Source organism: Takifugu rubripes, chromosome 6, assembly GCF_901000725.2.
Source record: "Takifugu rubripes chromosome 6, fTakRub1.2, whole genome shotgun sequence".
Lineage (NCBI taxonomy): Eukaryota > Metazoa > Chordata > Actinopteri > Tetraodontiformes > Tetraodontidae > Takifugu > Takifugu rubripes.
In genome coordinates, this window is record NC_042290.1 from 3,314,737 (window position 1) to 3,327,268 (window position 12,532).

Genomic DNA, 12,532 nt, shown 5'->3' on the forward strand with positions numbered 1-12,532 from the left:
ATCGTCATGGAGACACGCAGTCGGTGTTGAAATGTAGCTTTATTGAAGAGATCGCGCTTGAATCCGGATAGAAGCGGCACGGTTTCGCTCAGCGTTGCAGCATCGTGTTTCTGGGCACGAGCGTTTAAAAAAAAAAAAAAAGAATAAATAGGTTGGGTGTCTTCCTGGAGGAGACTGGCTTTACTGTGAAGGGAAGGATATCAAGGCACCGGTTGTCCTGCTTCCTCAGCAGGTTTCTTGGCTCTGACTTTGAAACAATGAAATAATTTCCTTCGGAACAGAAATTTCCGCGAAATCTTTAGACAAATGAGTCGGACAATGAGATCAAATGACAATGTAAATAAAAATATCGAGAGCGCCGGCTTTATAAGATGACGAGCGTAGAATCGGGGGGACGGGGGGTGCTGTGGAGACCTCAGATTGCCAGTTCGGCCATGGCGCGCTCCAGGGGGTCGCTGGTCCAGTACTCGTGGTCCCAGCCCAGGAACCATCCGGTAAAGGTGGGCAGCTCGTAGCCCTGCTTGATTTTGACGATGGGCGTCCTGCGGTCCCTGTTGGCCGGGTCGGTCTCGATGTAACGGACCGCTGGGGAAGACGGGGACATTTAGGGATTAGTGGCAACCAGAGGAGTAGGAGCGTGACACCATCATTAGCTCAAGTTAGCCAAAGTCATCGTTCCAAAAACTCCGATTTCAGCGGCCGCTGCACCTCATCCTACCACAAATACATTCAGAAATATCAGCGCCGCCGGATCCTGTTAAAAAGATTTAACCGGATCCCTTTCATTTTAGCACCGTTCCTCACCCGACGGCATCGCCTCGGTCTTCTCCTCCTCCTGGGCCTCGTTTCCGATCCAGACGAACACCTGGAAAAGAGGAGAATTAACATCAGACGCGCGCACTCGAAATCCGCAGGGTGTAGACGTAAAGCACTCGGAGCTCCGGTTCCTTTACCTGCTCCCAGGTGTCGAGGATCATGACATCATCGGTGGCGAGATCGTCTTGGGTCAACTCCCCCGGAACCTCCTCGATCTGGAGGGAAGAGAGGGGATTTAGAGGAGCTGCGCCGACGCGCCGCGGGCTCAAACGGCTTTGAAGCTTTCAGAAAGCGACACAATTTACATTTTGGAGACAGCGCGCCTCATACCCGGTCTGATTCGCTTAAGCTACAGATGTTAAAAAAAAGCCTCCAACTTTTATAAAATCTAACAGCAGCTGCCTGAAGGGGCCCCGTCTGTGAAATCAACCTGAACAGCCCATAGGTGAACAGCAGCTTTTGAGCTTTCCACTGTACGTTGGCTGGTATTCAGAGCAGTTGCTGTCTGACGAAGCCTAAACCGGACTCACGATGAAGTTTCCAGTCTTGTTGGAGCAGGCGAAGAGTCTGGGCGGGTGGGTGTCCATCTTGTCTCTGAGCCTGACAGACGTGCGGTACTCTGCCTTTCCGCCGAGAGCGTTCCAGAACTCATCTGAGGACACATTGACAGAGTGATGTTACCAAGATAATGGGTATAAACCACCAGCCTGTTGGCTTGCAGCTACAATGGGGTGAGCAGAGGTCCTGCTCTGCCTAGACTCGTCTTTATGGTGCCTAAAAATGGTGGAAATTTCTACTTTTCTTCTCCTAGAGCCTCGAAGGTGTTTACAGCGATGAAATGCCCGGGTTCACAGAGCCTTCTGTTAAAACTCTGCATCTCATGTGCAGCTGCGCCAAAAGGTGAGCGTAAGTTCAGACAGGTTAAAAAAAATTCCATGTTTTCGTCTCGGTTCGTGGACCAGTTGAAGCCGAGCGCCTGATGTGCAAATCAGTTCAAGCGAGCGTTAAAACGGCAGCGAGAGGCGAGCGCTCGTCGCCTCTTCTGAGTAGAACAGAGGTCAACGGGCAGCACGCGTGGCTGGGTGAAGAAGGCTTCTCTAACAGCTCCAAAATCCTCAAGCGCTGGAAAGAAGAGCGAATCCATTGGAAAGGCTGTGACAGACAACACAGCCTTTCCAAGGCTGTGCGACAGCCTCTCCCAGGATGTCGCACAGCTGCTGAGCCCCCTGTTTCTCCGTGTCACTGGCGCCCACGCCCACCCACAGGAAGGAGCCACCGGGGGTCACCAGAATAAAAGCATCGTTGGAGTTCAGCTGGGACGACACGGCTTGAGAATGTCCCCTCTGCTCACCCGGAATTTAGGTTGCTAATGACCTGAATAAGGAGACGATGCCCCACGTGAGGAGGACAGAAGGTGTCAGCCATAGTGGTCGACTTCCCACTGTTGAAATGTCTTATTTTGTGAACATACGTACAATTATGTATGCGCACAAAAACAAAATCATACGTTTCTGTATTAAGTTAAGTGCTTTTCTGTCATTTTAAGAATAATAATGATGATAATAAAGCTCATTATCATACACAGTCACCATGTCTGAACATCCATCCATCCATCCATCCACCCACCCATCCATCCATCCATCCATCCATCCATCCACCCACCCATCCATCCATCCATCCATCCATCCATCCATCCATCATCCATCCATCCATCCATCCATCCATCCATCCTCTACCACTTATCCGGGTCGGGTCGCGGGGGCAGCAGCCTAAGAAGAGAAGCCCAGACTTCCCTCTCCCCAGTTACTTCTTCCAGCTCATCCGGGGGGATCCCCAGGCGTTCCCAGGCCAGTCGAGAGACATAGTCTCTCCAACGTGTCCTGGGTCTTCCCGGGGGTCTCCTACCGGAGGGACATGCCCTGAACACCTCACCAGGGAGGCGCCCAGGGGGCATCCTGACTAGATGCCCAAGCCACCCCATCTGGCTCCTCTCAACGCTTTTGTAGGAATTCTTTAGTGTTTAAGCTATTTGTCAAAAGTGAAGCATTCCTAGTTTTTTAGTCTGTTCATGACTTTGAGGTGAAATTTCTGAAGAAAATGAACTAATAAAAAATGGACTGTATTAGCCTGAGGTTTCCTGTTTAAACTGCTGGCAGAGAATCCTTTTATTTGCCTTTGAAGTTGAATCAGATTACCGCTGACTGAAAGGCTGACGCAATCACGGTGCCCTTGTTCAAATATCCATGAACACGAGCGCCGACTTCGGAATACAAAACGACAACCGCTTAAGCCGCGCGGTGAAGGCAGACGTGCGCAGCTTGACCGCAGTTATTATCAGGCGCTCACCCGTCTCGCCTCCCTCTGACAGCTCAGACGCCGACACTCCCAGGATGTCGCACAGCTGCTGAGCCCCCTGTTTCTCCGTGTCACTGGCGCCCACGCCCACCCACAGGAAGGAGCCACCGGGGGTCACCAGAATAAAAGCATCGTTGGAGTTCAGATGGGACGACACGGCTTCAAGCTGTGGAGGCATAATGATCCCAATGAATAAAACTGCACTTTTATTTTCACATAAATTACATAGAGTTGCTAAATAGTATAGTAAGTATACAAGTTCAATTCAAGCATTTGGAATTTACTTTCCCATTTTTCCATCAGACTATAATTCTACTTACTACGCTACAATGAACAACAATGTTAACACTGAAAACAAAACTAATAATGGTTCATAGATAGAGAGGAACAAACAAACAAAACAGCAGAATTAATAATAGTGTATCCTGAGATTTTGCTGTAAAGCATCAGAAGGCAGGAAGTAAAAATAGGAAGTAAAAACTGGAAGAAAGGAAGTTAAAAACTGTCTTACCTCCACGGCACGGGTGTGTCCTGCCGAGTTGGAGCGCACCTGGAAGAGTCGTGTCTCTGCAGGTGCAGACTGACCTCCCTCCCTGGATGTGCCCCCCCTGTACACCACCATGGGCTGTGTTCTGAACAGACTCATCAGATGGGCTGGCTCCTTGCCCTGTACCACCCTCACCTGGTATGCAAACATCAAATATCAAAACTCTGCCACTGTCACATCAAGAGCCTCGTGTGTTTTGTGATGCAAATAAAACCCCAGGCTCATTTTCCATGTGAGATCTTGGAACACGCAACAGGGGCAGATTGGAATGCTGCAGTTCCACTTGTAGACAGCAGATGGCAGCATGGAGCCGAGCTCCGTGTATAAAAGGTTTATAACTTTAAAAATGAAGTAGCAATTAATGTTTAAAAAGTTATTCGGAAACTGAATTACTAGTTTATCCACTACTTCACAGAGTTAGGCAGTGAGATCGCATTCATTCACATGCTAACTACATTTTTAATGCTCATAACACTGTTGAGCATTTTCTTCTTTATTTAACACCTCTATGCCAATATTTGCCGAAATTTAATTATTTTAAAATATTAGCTTTTCCACGTTGTTTCTCCACTGTCAGGATCCACCTAAAAGCAGCACTAAATATAACAGGTGGTTAAAAGTTTAAGGTGGCACTGGGACATTTGTGAAAGCAATTTTTCCACCTGGAACTGGAAGCTGCTAGACAAACCAAACCAGGCTTATGTTTCTTAAAGGATATAAAAGGATGGTCTTTTTCGCTCGTAGGTCATGCTGACTTCTAAAAGTTATGTTAGAGTGTTGTAGGTGAATACTAAATCCAGAAAACTCCTGTAAAAGTGCAACTTCTGACAAACAAAGACATGCTTCACACTGCACACGACATGAGCAGGAGGGGGTGCAGGGTGAAGGCGTGTACACAAATATAACTGAATGGAGACTCACATGAACACAGAGCCTGGACTCACTCACTCTATAAAGATTTCTGGGTTATTGCAACAATTTGGCTATTATATGGTGGGGGGGGGGGCTCGCTATCAACATCCACATCAGAATACCCTGTGCTTGGTTTCAATGTGAATTCATTAAATCATTAAACTCATTAGCGTGACGTAAACAACGATGTTTTCTAAATATCCTCAGTGGTTCTCTTGTGGCGACCCTGGAGAGGTCATGTGAGTCGTCCTGGGAGGTAAAGAGAGGGGGGAGAGAAATACCTGAGTGGTGATAGGAGCACCAATAACCTGAAGACACAGTAAAGGTCAGGAGCCAAGGACAGCAGCAGCATGAGGGAAGTTAAAGGTAACATACAAGGTTTAAGGAGGAGGAGTCCAGAATGGAGGACAGGGAGGAGATGAAGAAAAGCAAAAACAGAGTAGAGGAAAAATGGATTTTACCTGCACGGGACCGCCGCCGAGCTCTTCGTCCAGCTGAGCGCCGAGGATCGCCGAGGCCCCGATTTCATCCTGGCTGGAGTCCACGCCCTGCCTGGGGACACACAGAAACCAGGAAACAGCCATGTTGGACTCCACTGTGCAATAATTCCATCCAAATGAAACGACAAAGACAAAGTAAAACAAAGCCCCCTCAAATGACACGAAAAGCTCAAACTCACCACATGTAGATGATGTGTCCCTGACGTCCCCCGTGCTGGTAGTTGTAGAGGATGATGTAGCTGTCGCCTCCGTAGAACTGTCCATACGTGGACGGATCCACGGGCACTTTGTCCGATCCCTCAATACGCCAAATCTGTCCAGATCGGACAAGCAAGCAAATCCTTAAACGATGGCCGAAGTACAGAGAAAAAAAGGAGGAGGTCCTCCACCATCTCAAGGCTCCTCACCTGCTTCTCGCCGCTGCCGTCGTCCACCATGCCGTGCTGGGCGGCCATGGCCGAAGAGCTGTGGAGGGTGGCGGCGTCGAAGGGCACCTTCTCGATCTTGGCGATGCTGTTGGCGATGTAGGCCACGCCCAGGCCCTCGGTCTGATCTCTGTCCCGCCAGTTCTTGAAGAACTGCTTGAAGAGCGGCGTTTCCCCCATCTCCGGCAGGATCTGCACCTGGGTGTGTTTGGGGTAGTTCATCTTCGCGATGAACTCTACAGCCGCCTTCATCGCCACCTTGCGCTCGTCGATGTTGGCGTCTTTGCCTGGAGAGAGGAGGACCCGTCAAACATCGAGCGCCGGCGTCGTGAGTGTCGCGCTAAAGCCAGCAGCTAGCTTGCGTGGCATCCTGGCAACCCTGACCTTTCCAGACAAAGATCTTCCCGTCGGGGCCGTGGTCCAGGATGAAGCAGTCGCCGGACTCCAGGGCGCTCTGAGAGAACGGGTTCTCTCCTGCTATGAGCGTGACGGCCATGGCGCCGCTGGCGTTGGAAACCTGCACGAGCGCGACAATGAAATGAGGCACTTTTCTTTATTTTGGCAGTTTTGTCTAATCATCCCGCTGCACTGACACATATTGTGAGGAAAACACCTGAAAGATCAGAAAGCATCTTATTTTTTTGCCTCCAGATCAAATTTCCTTATGTTCTTGATATTTGTAGACGGTTGCTCTGAGGCCGACTAACAGAGAGGAAGTGAATCGTTCTGTTTTTATCTCTGAAAGCCTGAAATTCGTTGAAAATAGTCACAAAGTAAACAAAATGCTGCCCAGTCATAATCCATATCTGCATAAAGACGATAAAAATAAAAGCATTTCTGTAGCATTTTGTTTAGAAGCACAATATCATAATTATAATAACATAATTTAGACATTTTGGACTTTCCAGTATTCATCAGGTCCTGGAAAAGACCCCTGACCAGGCAGTTATATACTTTGCACCTTTATTTCACCATTGTTGGAGTCCTGAGTAGTTAAAGAGCCTTTAAGACGTGTCGGACTGAACTTGTTCTCTCACCTTGTACAGTTTGGCCCTCTTCCTGTTTGAAGCGTCAGCTTTGATGTCATCAGCGCCCCCTGCAGGTAGATCTGGTTTGGGACCCAGTACCTGAGGAGAAAATGGCCATATTAGCACCGGGGTCTCCCTGAGACCTCATCGGCACCTTCCTCTCCTCACCTCTAACATCTTCTCCCTCTCTGTACCCTCCTCGCAGACGTAGATCTTCGCCCGCCCGCTGCGCTCGTTGTCGCGGATGCCTATGGCGACCTGCGTCGCCTTGTACTTCTCAAAGCGGTTGCTGTCCGAGCCGAACCACTGGTAGATCTCCTGTGCGGGGACAAATCGGAGCTGGTAAAGCGCCGCACCTTCACCACGGAGAAGTCACGTGACTCTGGCGCCCGCTGAGTTTGACCCACATTCCCCAGATCCAGGATGAAACAGTCTCCCTGGTTGAAGCTGTCCCAGCTGACCGCCACCTCGAACGCCCGGACAGAACGGCGACCTTTGACATGGAGGAGCCGCTGGACTTCTACCTCATTAGTCACGACGTGCTTGAACCCAGAGGCCACGCCCCCTTTCTGAAAAGCCAGGAACAGCAAGTTTGGTCATGAATATCCGGACTGGCTGAGCAAACGTAGCCTAAACTACGATACAGTACAGGGTCAAATATGCAATTATCTTACCATGTATTTGATTCCTGACTTGAAGTAGCCTAGGAAGGTTTTGGACTCGTGTCCCTGCACCTCCCGGTACTGGATGGGCTTCCCCCCCAGGTGGTCGTCCATCTGGACCGTGAAGATGGCCGCCGAGCCGCTCTCGTCCTGGCTGCAGACATCACCTGTGCCGGAGGAAAGACGGACCCGTTCCGTCGTGATAATGCTCGTTCCACAGTCCTGCCCGACAAACCCGCTCGCAGAGCGAGGGGAGGTCACACTAGACCCGGCACACTAATACATTTGCAGTCCCCGTATCTAAGATCATCAAAATTTCTTAACAGACAGAAAATAAAACGCTCCAACTGCTTAATCATCTGAGGGAAATGGGCACAAAACTTTATGAGCAGGGATAAAGTCCTGTCAGGGAAATGCCACGGTGCTAACCAGCTAGTTTGCTATTAATAGCCAAAGAAATAAAAGTTATGCTGTTTATATTTGTGCCTCATTAAAATGTTTCTGGCTAATTTGGCTAAAAGGCCACGTCAGTGCTCTCACCCAGCCAGAAGTGCAGGTCATACTGCAGGTTCCCGGAGCGCTGTTTGATGGTATTGAGGATCAGATAGGCATCGCCGCTGTAGAACCCCCCGTACAGGTTCTCAGGCACGGGCACCAGGTCGAAGTTCTCCACCCTCCACACCTGGAGACCCTGTTTCTGCCCGGCCCGTTCGAACTCTGGGTGTTGCACTGCCATGTTGCCTGCAGAAAAACAGCGAGAAGGGACTGTGAGATGTTTGCTGTGGAAAATGGCGCCTCCCTGGAGACTGAGATGAAGCCATGATTAACAGTCGCATGATAAATCCCAGCAAGATGACTCACTGGTTCCCAGTGTGTTTCCCCTAAAACCAGGATGTCCTGCATGTCATGAATCAGAGACTTCAACTGTCCCTGTCTAAAATTACACACAGGAAAACCCTGCCAGTTTCTTCCTTAACTATTAAACCAGCTGCTGGATCTGGAATATGTGCGGCTGTGCATCATATCGTGCACACCCGATGTCTCGGCACCAGGCTTTAGCCTAGCTAGCAAAATGCTGCAAACATTCAAGCATAGGCAGACCAAAGCACCCCCTTCGAGGGGGTGTCTGAGCTGTTCCTGGCCTCTCGGGAGCCCGCTAGGGTGTTTCAGTCTTGTGAGGCGGAAAATAAACATTTAAAATGTAATTAAAGTTCAACAGAAGCCCTGCAGAGCGGCTGAAAACTAATTCACTGAGCTGCTCTTAAATTAGAGCCTCGCGTTTACTGGAAGTGACGCATTTCTGATTTCATTTACCCGCTAAAGTTGTCTGTGGTTGCAGCACATTGAATTGAATTCATCAGCTGCACCACGCGGGGTTCAGGCGGTCCAAAGTGGATCCGGGCTCCGGTTTTTCCACAGGAATGCTGCTGCAACCGGACCGGGCCGCCTCTCACGCTTCACCCAGACTGCATCGGGGCAAGAGTGGCCCGTTCCCCGCAGCGGCACGCTGCCCACAAACACGGCAGGAATCTTCTCCCGGCGCTCCCAGGGAGGGAAACGGTTCTGAGTTTATGTAACCGAAGCGATAAATGTGAGGTTTGTCCCCCCACCCCCCCCATTTCTGCCTCTCCTGTTACGCAACAGACCCAATATACAGAAATGTTTTAGCATCCCTCATGATCAGTTCACTCCATCAAGTCAGCACTTAGAGGCGATGATTCGGTCTAAAAAGATGGAGTCAAAACAGCAAGCTGGTAACCACAACAACCGGGGTCACATTAGGCCACGCACCACCTGAGCTTCCGCAACACTGCACCGCCTGTTTCTGGCTGGCTCGGGAGGTTTCCCACAATGTCCTACACAAACAAAGTCTGTGGTCACATGGAGAGTCCATGGAAGTGTTGATCCTTTGCATTCTCGCGTACTTGTGAAACTCACCGGCCCCGCCCAAGTACTGTTCCGATCCTAAACACCCAAGTACGCTCCGGGTGCGTACTTGCATCAGATGTGACTCGTGTGGACTCGGGACGGCTCCTCCTCGGTGCAATTCGCAGCAGCAGCAAGTACACACTTCAAAGTACACTAGAAGTTCACAAGTCCGAGTCTCGAGAAGGACTTTTGTCTATTGTGAAAACAAACGAGCTGACGATAAAATAACAGCCGCTAATGTTGCACTGGTAGACAGAAAAGGGATGAGGAAGATAGATGAGGACGGGCTGGTGATGACGGATAATCACATGACTGAGTGGACAGAATGCCACCAATCTATCCGCCCGCCTGTCTGCTGATAGATCCGTCAATATCTTTATTTAAGCAGACTAAAAAGCTCAGAGGTGAGGTGAGATTGCTGCTGTGGAAGTGGAGGACAAGTCAGTCCTGGAATATTCAGCTCAATATTTGCAAGTAATAAGCACAAGTAATAAGCACAAGTAATAAGATGCATCCCTTTCCAGCTATAGATATTCCAGATTAGCAATGCTAAGCTATGTCGCTTCCCCACTAACTAACTCGAGACTGAAATCCTTCAGCGAGAGAGTTGATCCAAACACTTTGAAATAATTTGTCGACCACACCCGGGGATCTAAATATAACCACGGCTGTGAGGACCATAAATTAGGTGAATGGATGTTTGTGAGCAACCGATCCATAAGTTCCCCTCATTCATTATCTGAGCTGCCGCACCCAGAGTGACAGAAGCCTGTTTGACAAACACAGAGGCTTCAGTCTTCAGCTGGGACAAGTGAACTCTTACACGAGTGCTTCTATGTACTGTAGTCGCGCCATAAAGGCGCTCTCCATCCCAGCGGCAAACCTCCAGAGTCACAGCTGTTGAAAATAGAAAAGAGGGAACCTGAAAAGTCAACTCTGTTCAGAAAAAAAGCCTTTTTCATGCAGCGGAGCGGCAGAACACGCTGGAAATATCCGACTCCTGAAGATCTGCGCTTTCGTCCTTCGGCTCGAGGAGCGAGATTAAGACACGTTATCTGAGTCACTGCAGGCTAACTGGAGCAGAGGGAAAGTTGAGGGAACAATGCACGGCGGGCCGGGCGGTAGCAGAAACGCTGTATGGACACGATCAAATCCCAGATTACAACTCAAACCACACAGATGATCTCCAACACTGAGATCTTCTGACCCCGAGACTCTTGATTTGTGTTGCATGTGTGACAGATGTCTTGTGACTTCCTGCCAGTCCTCTGAAATGCACGTGCGAAGGTGACAATTATGGGAAATGATTAGTTTTACCTCCAGGACGCTGACCGTGACACCCACTGAGGGTGGCGGGCCTGCAGCTATTACGCAATCACGATGATGTCATTGTGTATAAATTAATTCACAGCGTGTGGAAAGTACAGCAAAGCATGTTTATCTCTAAACTGAATCTGTGTGTGTGTGTGTGTGTGTGTGTGTGAGTGAGTGTGTGTCCAGGTGACCTGGCCAGTTCCTGACTCCTGGGACAGACTCCAGCAACCAGATTAGCCGCTAAAGCTAAGTGCAAATGTGAAGTCTGAGACCAAAACGAGAGCGAGGTAAATGAACTCGTGACCCCCGAGCCGTGCATCCCATTCCCACCATCTATCACCATCAGCAAAATAACCGCTGAGTCATCAATCCGATCCGATGGGGAGGTTTTCCATGGCTGCAGGATAGCGAGAGCATCTTAAACAGGTTCAGACCTCAGTCTTGGGATCCACTCCCACGCGTCTACGCACCATGGCGACGCCAGAAGCCCTTGAGATTTCCAACTGGCGGGACCATGAAATCAACATCTCAGTCTATTTGCACGTCTGTCCAGAGTTTCCTCTTCAAAAACAAGGGGGGAGGGGGCTCCTGGTGACTCAGATTCTCCACAGGAGCTGCTCTAAAGCTCCACAACCACCTCTGCTTGACAGATTTAACCACTTTATGATTATGAGATATGGCTGAAACCTGCTGTTCCACCCTATCAAATCTCTAAAAAGACTTTTTTTGGAGAGTTTACAGCGGCGGCGTTGTGTAGATGTTTACATTCCCCAGTTTAAAGAGTTTTCTGTTAAAGTTGTGGGGGAAAAAAAGATGCTGGGTCTAAAGTCTGAAAGCCATTATTACTGAGCTTATTACACGTGTTATAACAGTGCACAGTGCAAGACAATAACCTCGTGTTCCGTTTTCACCCATAGTCACAGTTTTCAATCTTTATTTTAATCATGAAAAGTTTCAATAGCCTGCAAAGCGCTGCGGAGACGCTCCGGGTTCAAATCGCCAGCGGATGCTTCGCAGCGCAGTTGTTGTCTCCGGGCATCCCATAATCGAGCGTGGATCTGACGCAGCGCCCTGTAACCAGCCGACAGAGGCCTGGTTTGACGCCCCTGCCCCCCTCCACCCCGGTGACAAACTTCCTCAGTGAACAATCACAATATTTGCCAGGCTGTTGCTGTGGCAACCAGGGAAAATGCAATAAAGCGGATGACGCCATGCGTTAGCTCAGGTGTGCACAAAGAAATATGCAGCCTGAAATGTGCGGGGGAAGGTGTCCGATTTCAACTGCTTTGAGAGGAACCGCTGGGATTGAGCCCTCATCCCTGAGGGGCCACCGCCTGCCCTTATTTGGAGGCAGAAATGCGGCTCTTTTCCGAACTCTTCACACTTTTAACCACAAAGCACCAAAAGTCACGGCTACAAAAACCCAATTCCGTGGAGGACAGACAGCAACAGGACACACACACACAAATCTCAATCTCAGATTGGTTCTGGACCTTTTATTCCCCACTAAATGGGACTTGGAGCGCGTTATCTGTGCGACGTGCCGCGGAGGAACTACGTACCTGGACCCGTGGAAAGTGATCGGATGGAAGGATTGGAGCGGCACTGATTCTCGGTGGACACTCCTAGCTGCAGCGGGACAACAGAGGCGTCGAGTCGGCAGGACGGTGGAGGGCAGTGCTGCTATTCATGCTGGTGATCCGGGACACTCCCCGACCTGACGCTCCCACCCCCTGCGGTACCGCCATCCACCACAGGGCGGCGCACATGCGCACTCTATCTATCTATCTATCTATCTATCTATCTATCTATCTATCTATCTATCTATCTATCTATCTATCTATCTATCTATAGGTTGTTTGTAACTCAGAAATAAACTGAATAAAGGCGATATTCCTCCATTTATTGATTAATTTGCCGTAATTACTGTCTTATTAATCAATGCGAGTATTTAAAAGCTCACATAAAACCCACGTGTGCTTTCATGCTGTTGAAGAGTCCGTCTCAGCCTTATATAATGTTTAAGCCCTCATCACTGGGGATT

General features: G+C 49.4%; 1 protein-coding gene across 2 annotated transcripts; it reads right to left on the reverse strand.

The window, feature by feature from the left end:
* Window positions 1-22: 22 nt before the first annotated feature.
* Window positions 23-12,207, reverse strand: gsna (gelsolin a). Of its 2 annotated transcripts, XM_029837872.1 has the most exons (17): window positions 12,051-12,207; window positions 7,786-7,986; window positions 7,258-7,412; window positions 6,991-7,152; window positions 6,752-6,901; window positions 6,593-6,682; window positions 5,940-6,072; window positions 5,538-5,842; window positions 5,310-5,443; window positions 5,092-5,182; window positions 4,912-4,938; window positions 3,683-3,853; window positions 3,163-3,337; window positions 1,347-1,468; window positions 954-1,031; window positions 805-865; window positions 23-585 (listed from the first exon to the last, which is right to left on the reverse strand). In XM_029837872.1, exons 2-17 carry the CDS (start codon window positions 7,979-7,981, stop codon window positions 416-418), a joined length of 2,220 nt encoding a protein of 739 aa, XP_029693732.1. In that variant the 5' UTR covers window positions 7,982-7,986; window positions 12,051-12,207; the 3' UTR covers window positions 23-415. The 2 variants fall into 2 exon arrangements, with proteins under 2 accessions (XP_029693732.1, XP_011618004.2); XM_011619702.2 differs by lacking the exon at window positions 4,912-4,938 and having other exon boundaries at window positions 416-585.
* Window positions 12,208-12,532: the final 325 nt, after the last annotated feature.

Coding starts and splice junctions, on each gene's coding strand:
- gsna (XM_029837872.1), bottom strand. CDS start 7,981: ATGGCAGTGCAACACCCAGAGTTCGAACGGGCCGGGCAGAAACAGGGT. Junction 6,683..6,751: donor AGAGGGAGAAGATGTTAGAG/GTGAGGAGAGGA, acceptor TTTTCTCCTCAG/GTACTGGGTCCCAAACCAGA. Junction 586..804: donor GACCGAGGCGATGCCGTCGG/GTGAGGAACGGT, acceptor CGTCTTCCCCAG/CGGTCCGTTACATCGAGACC.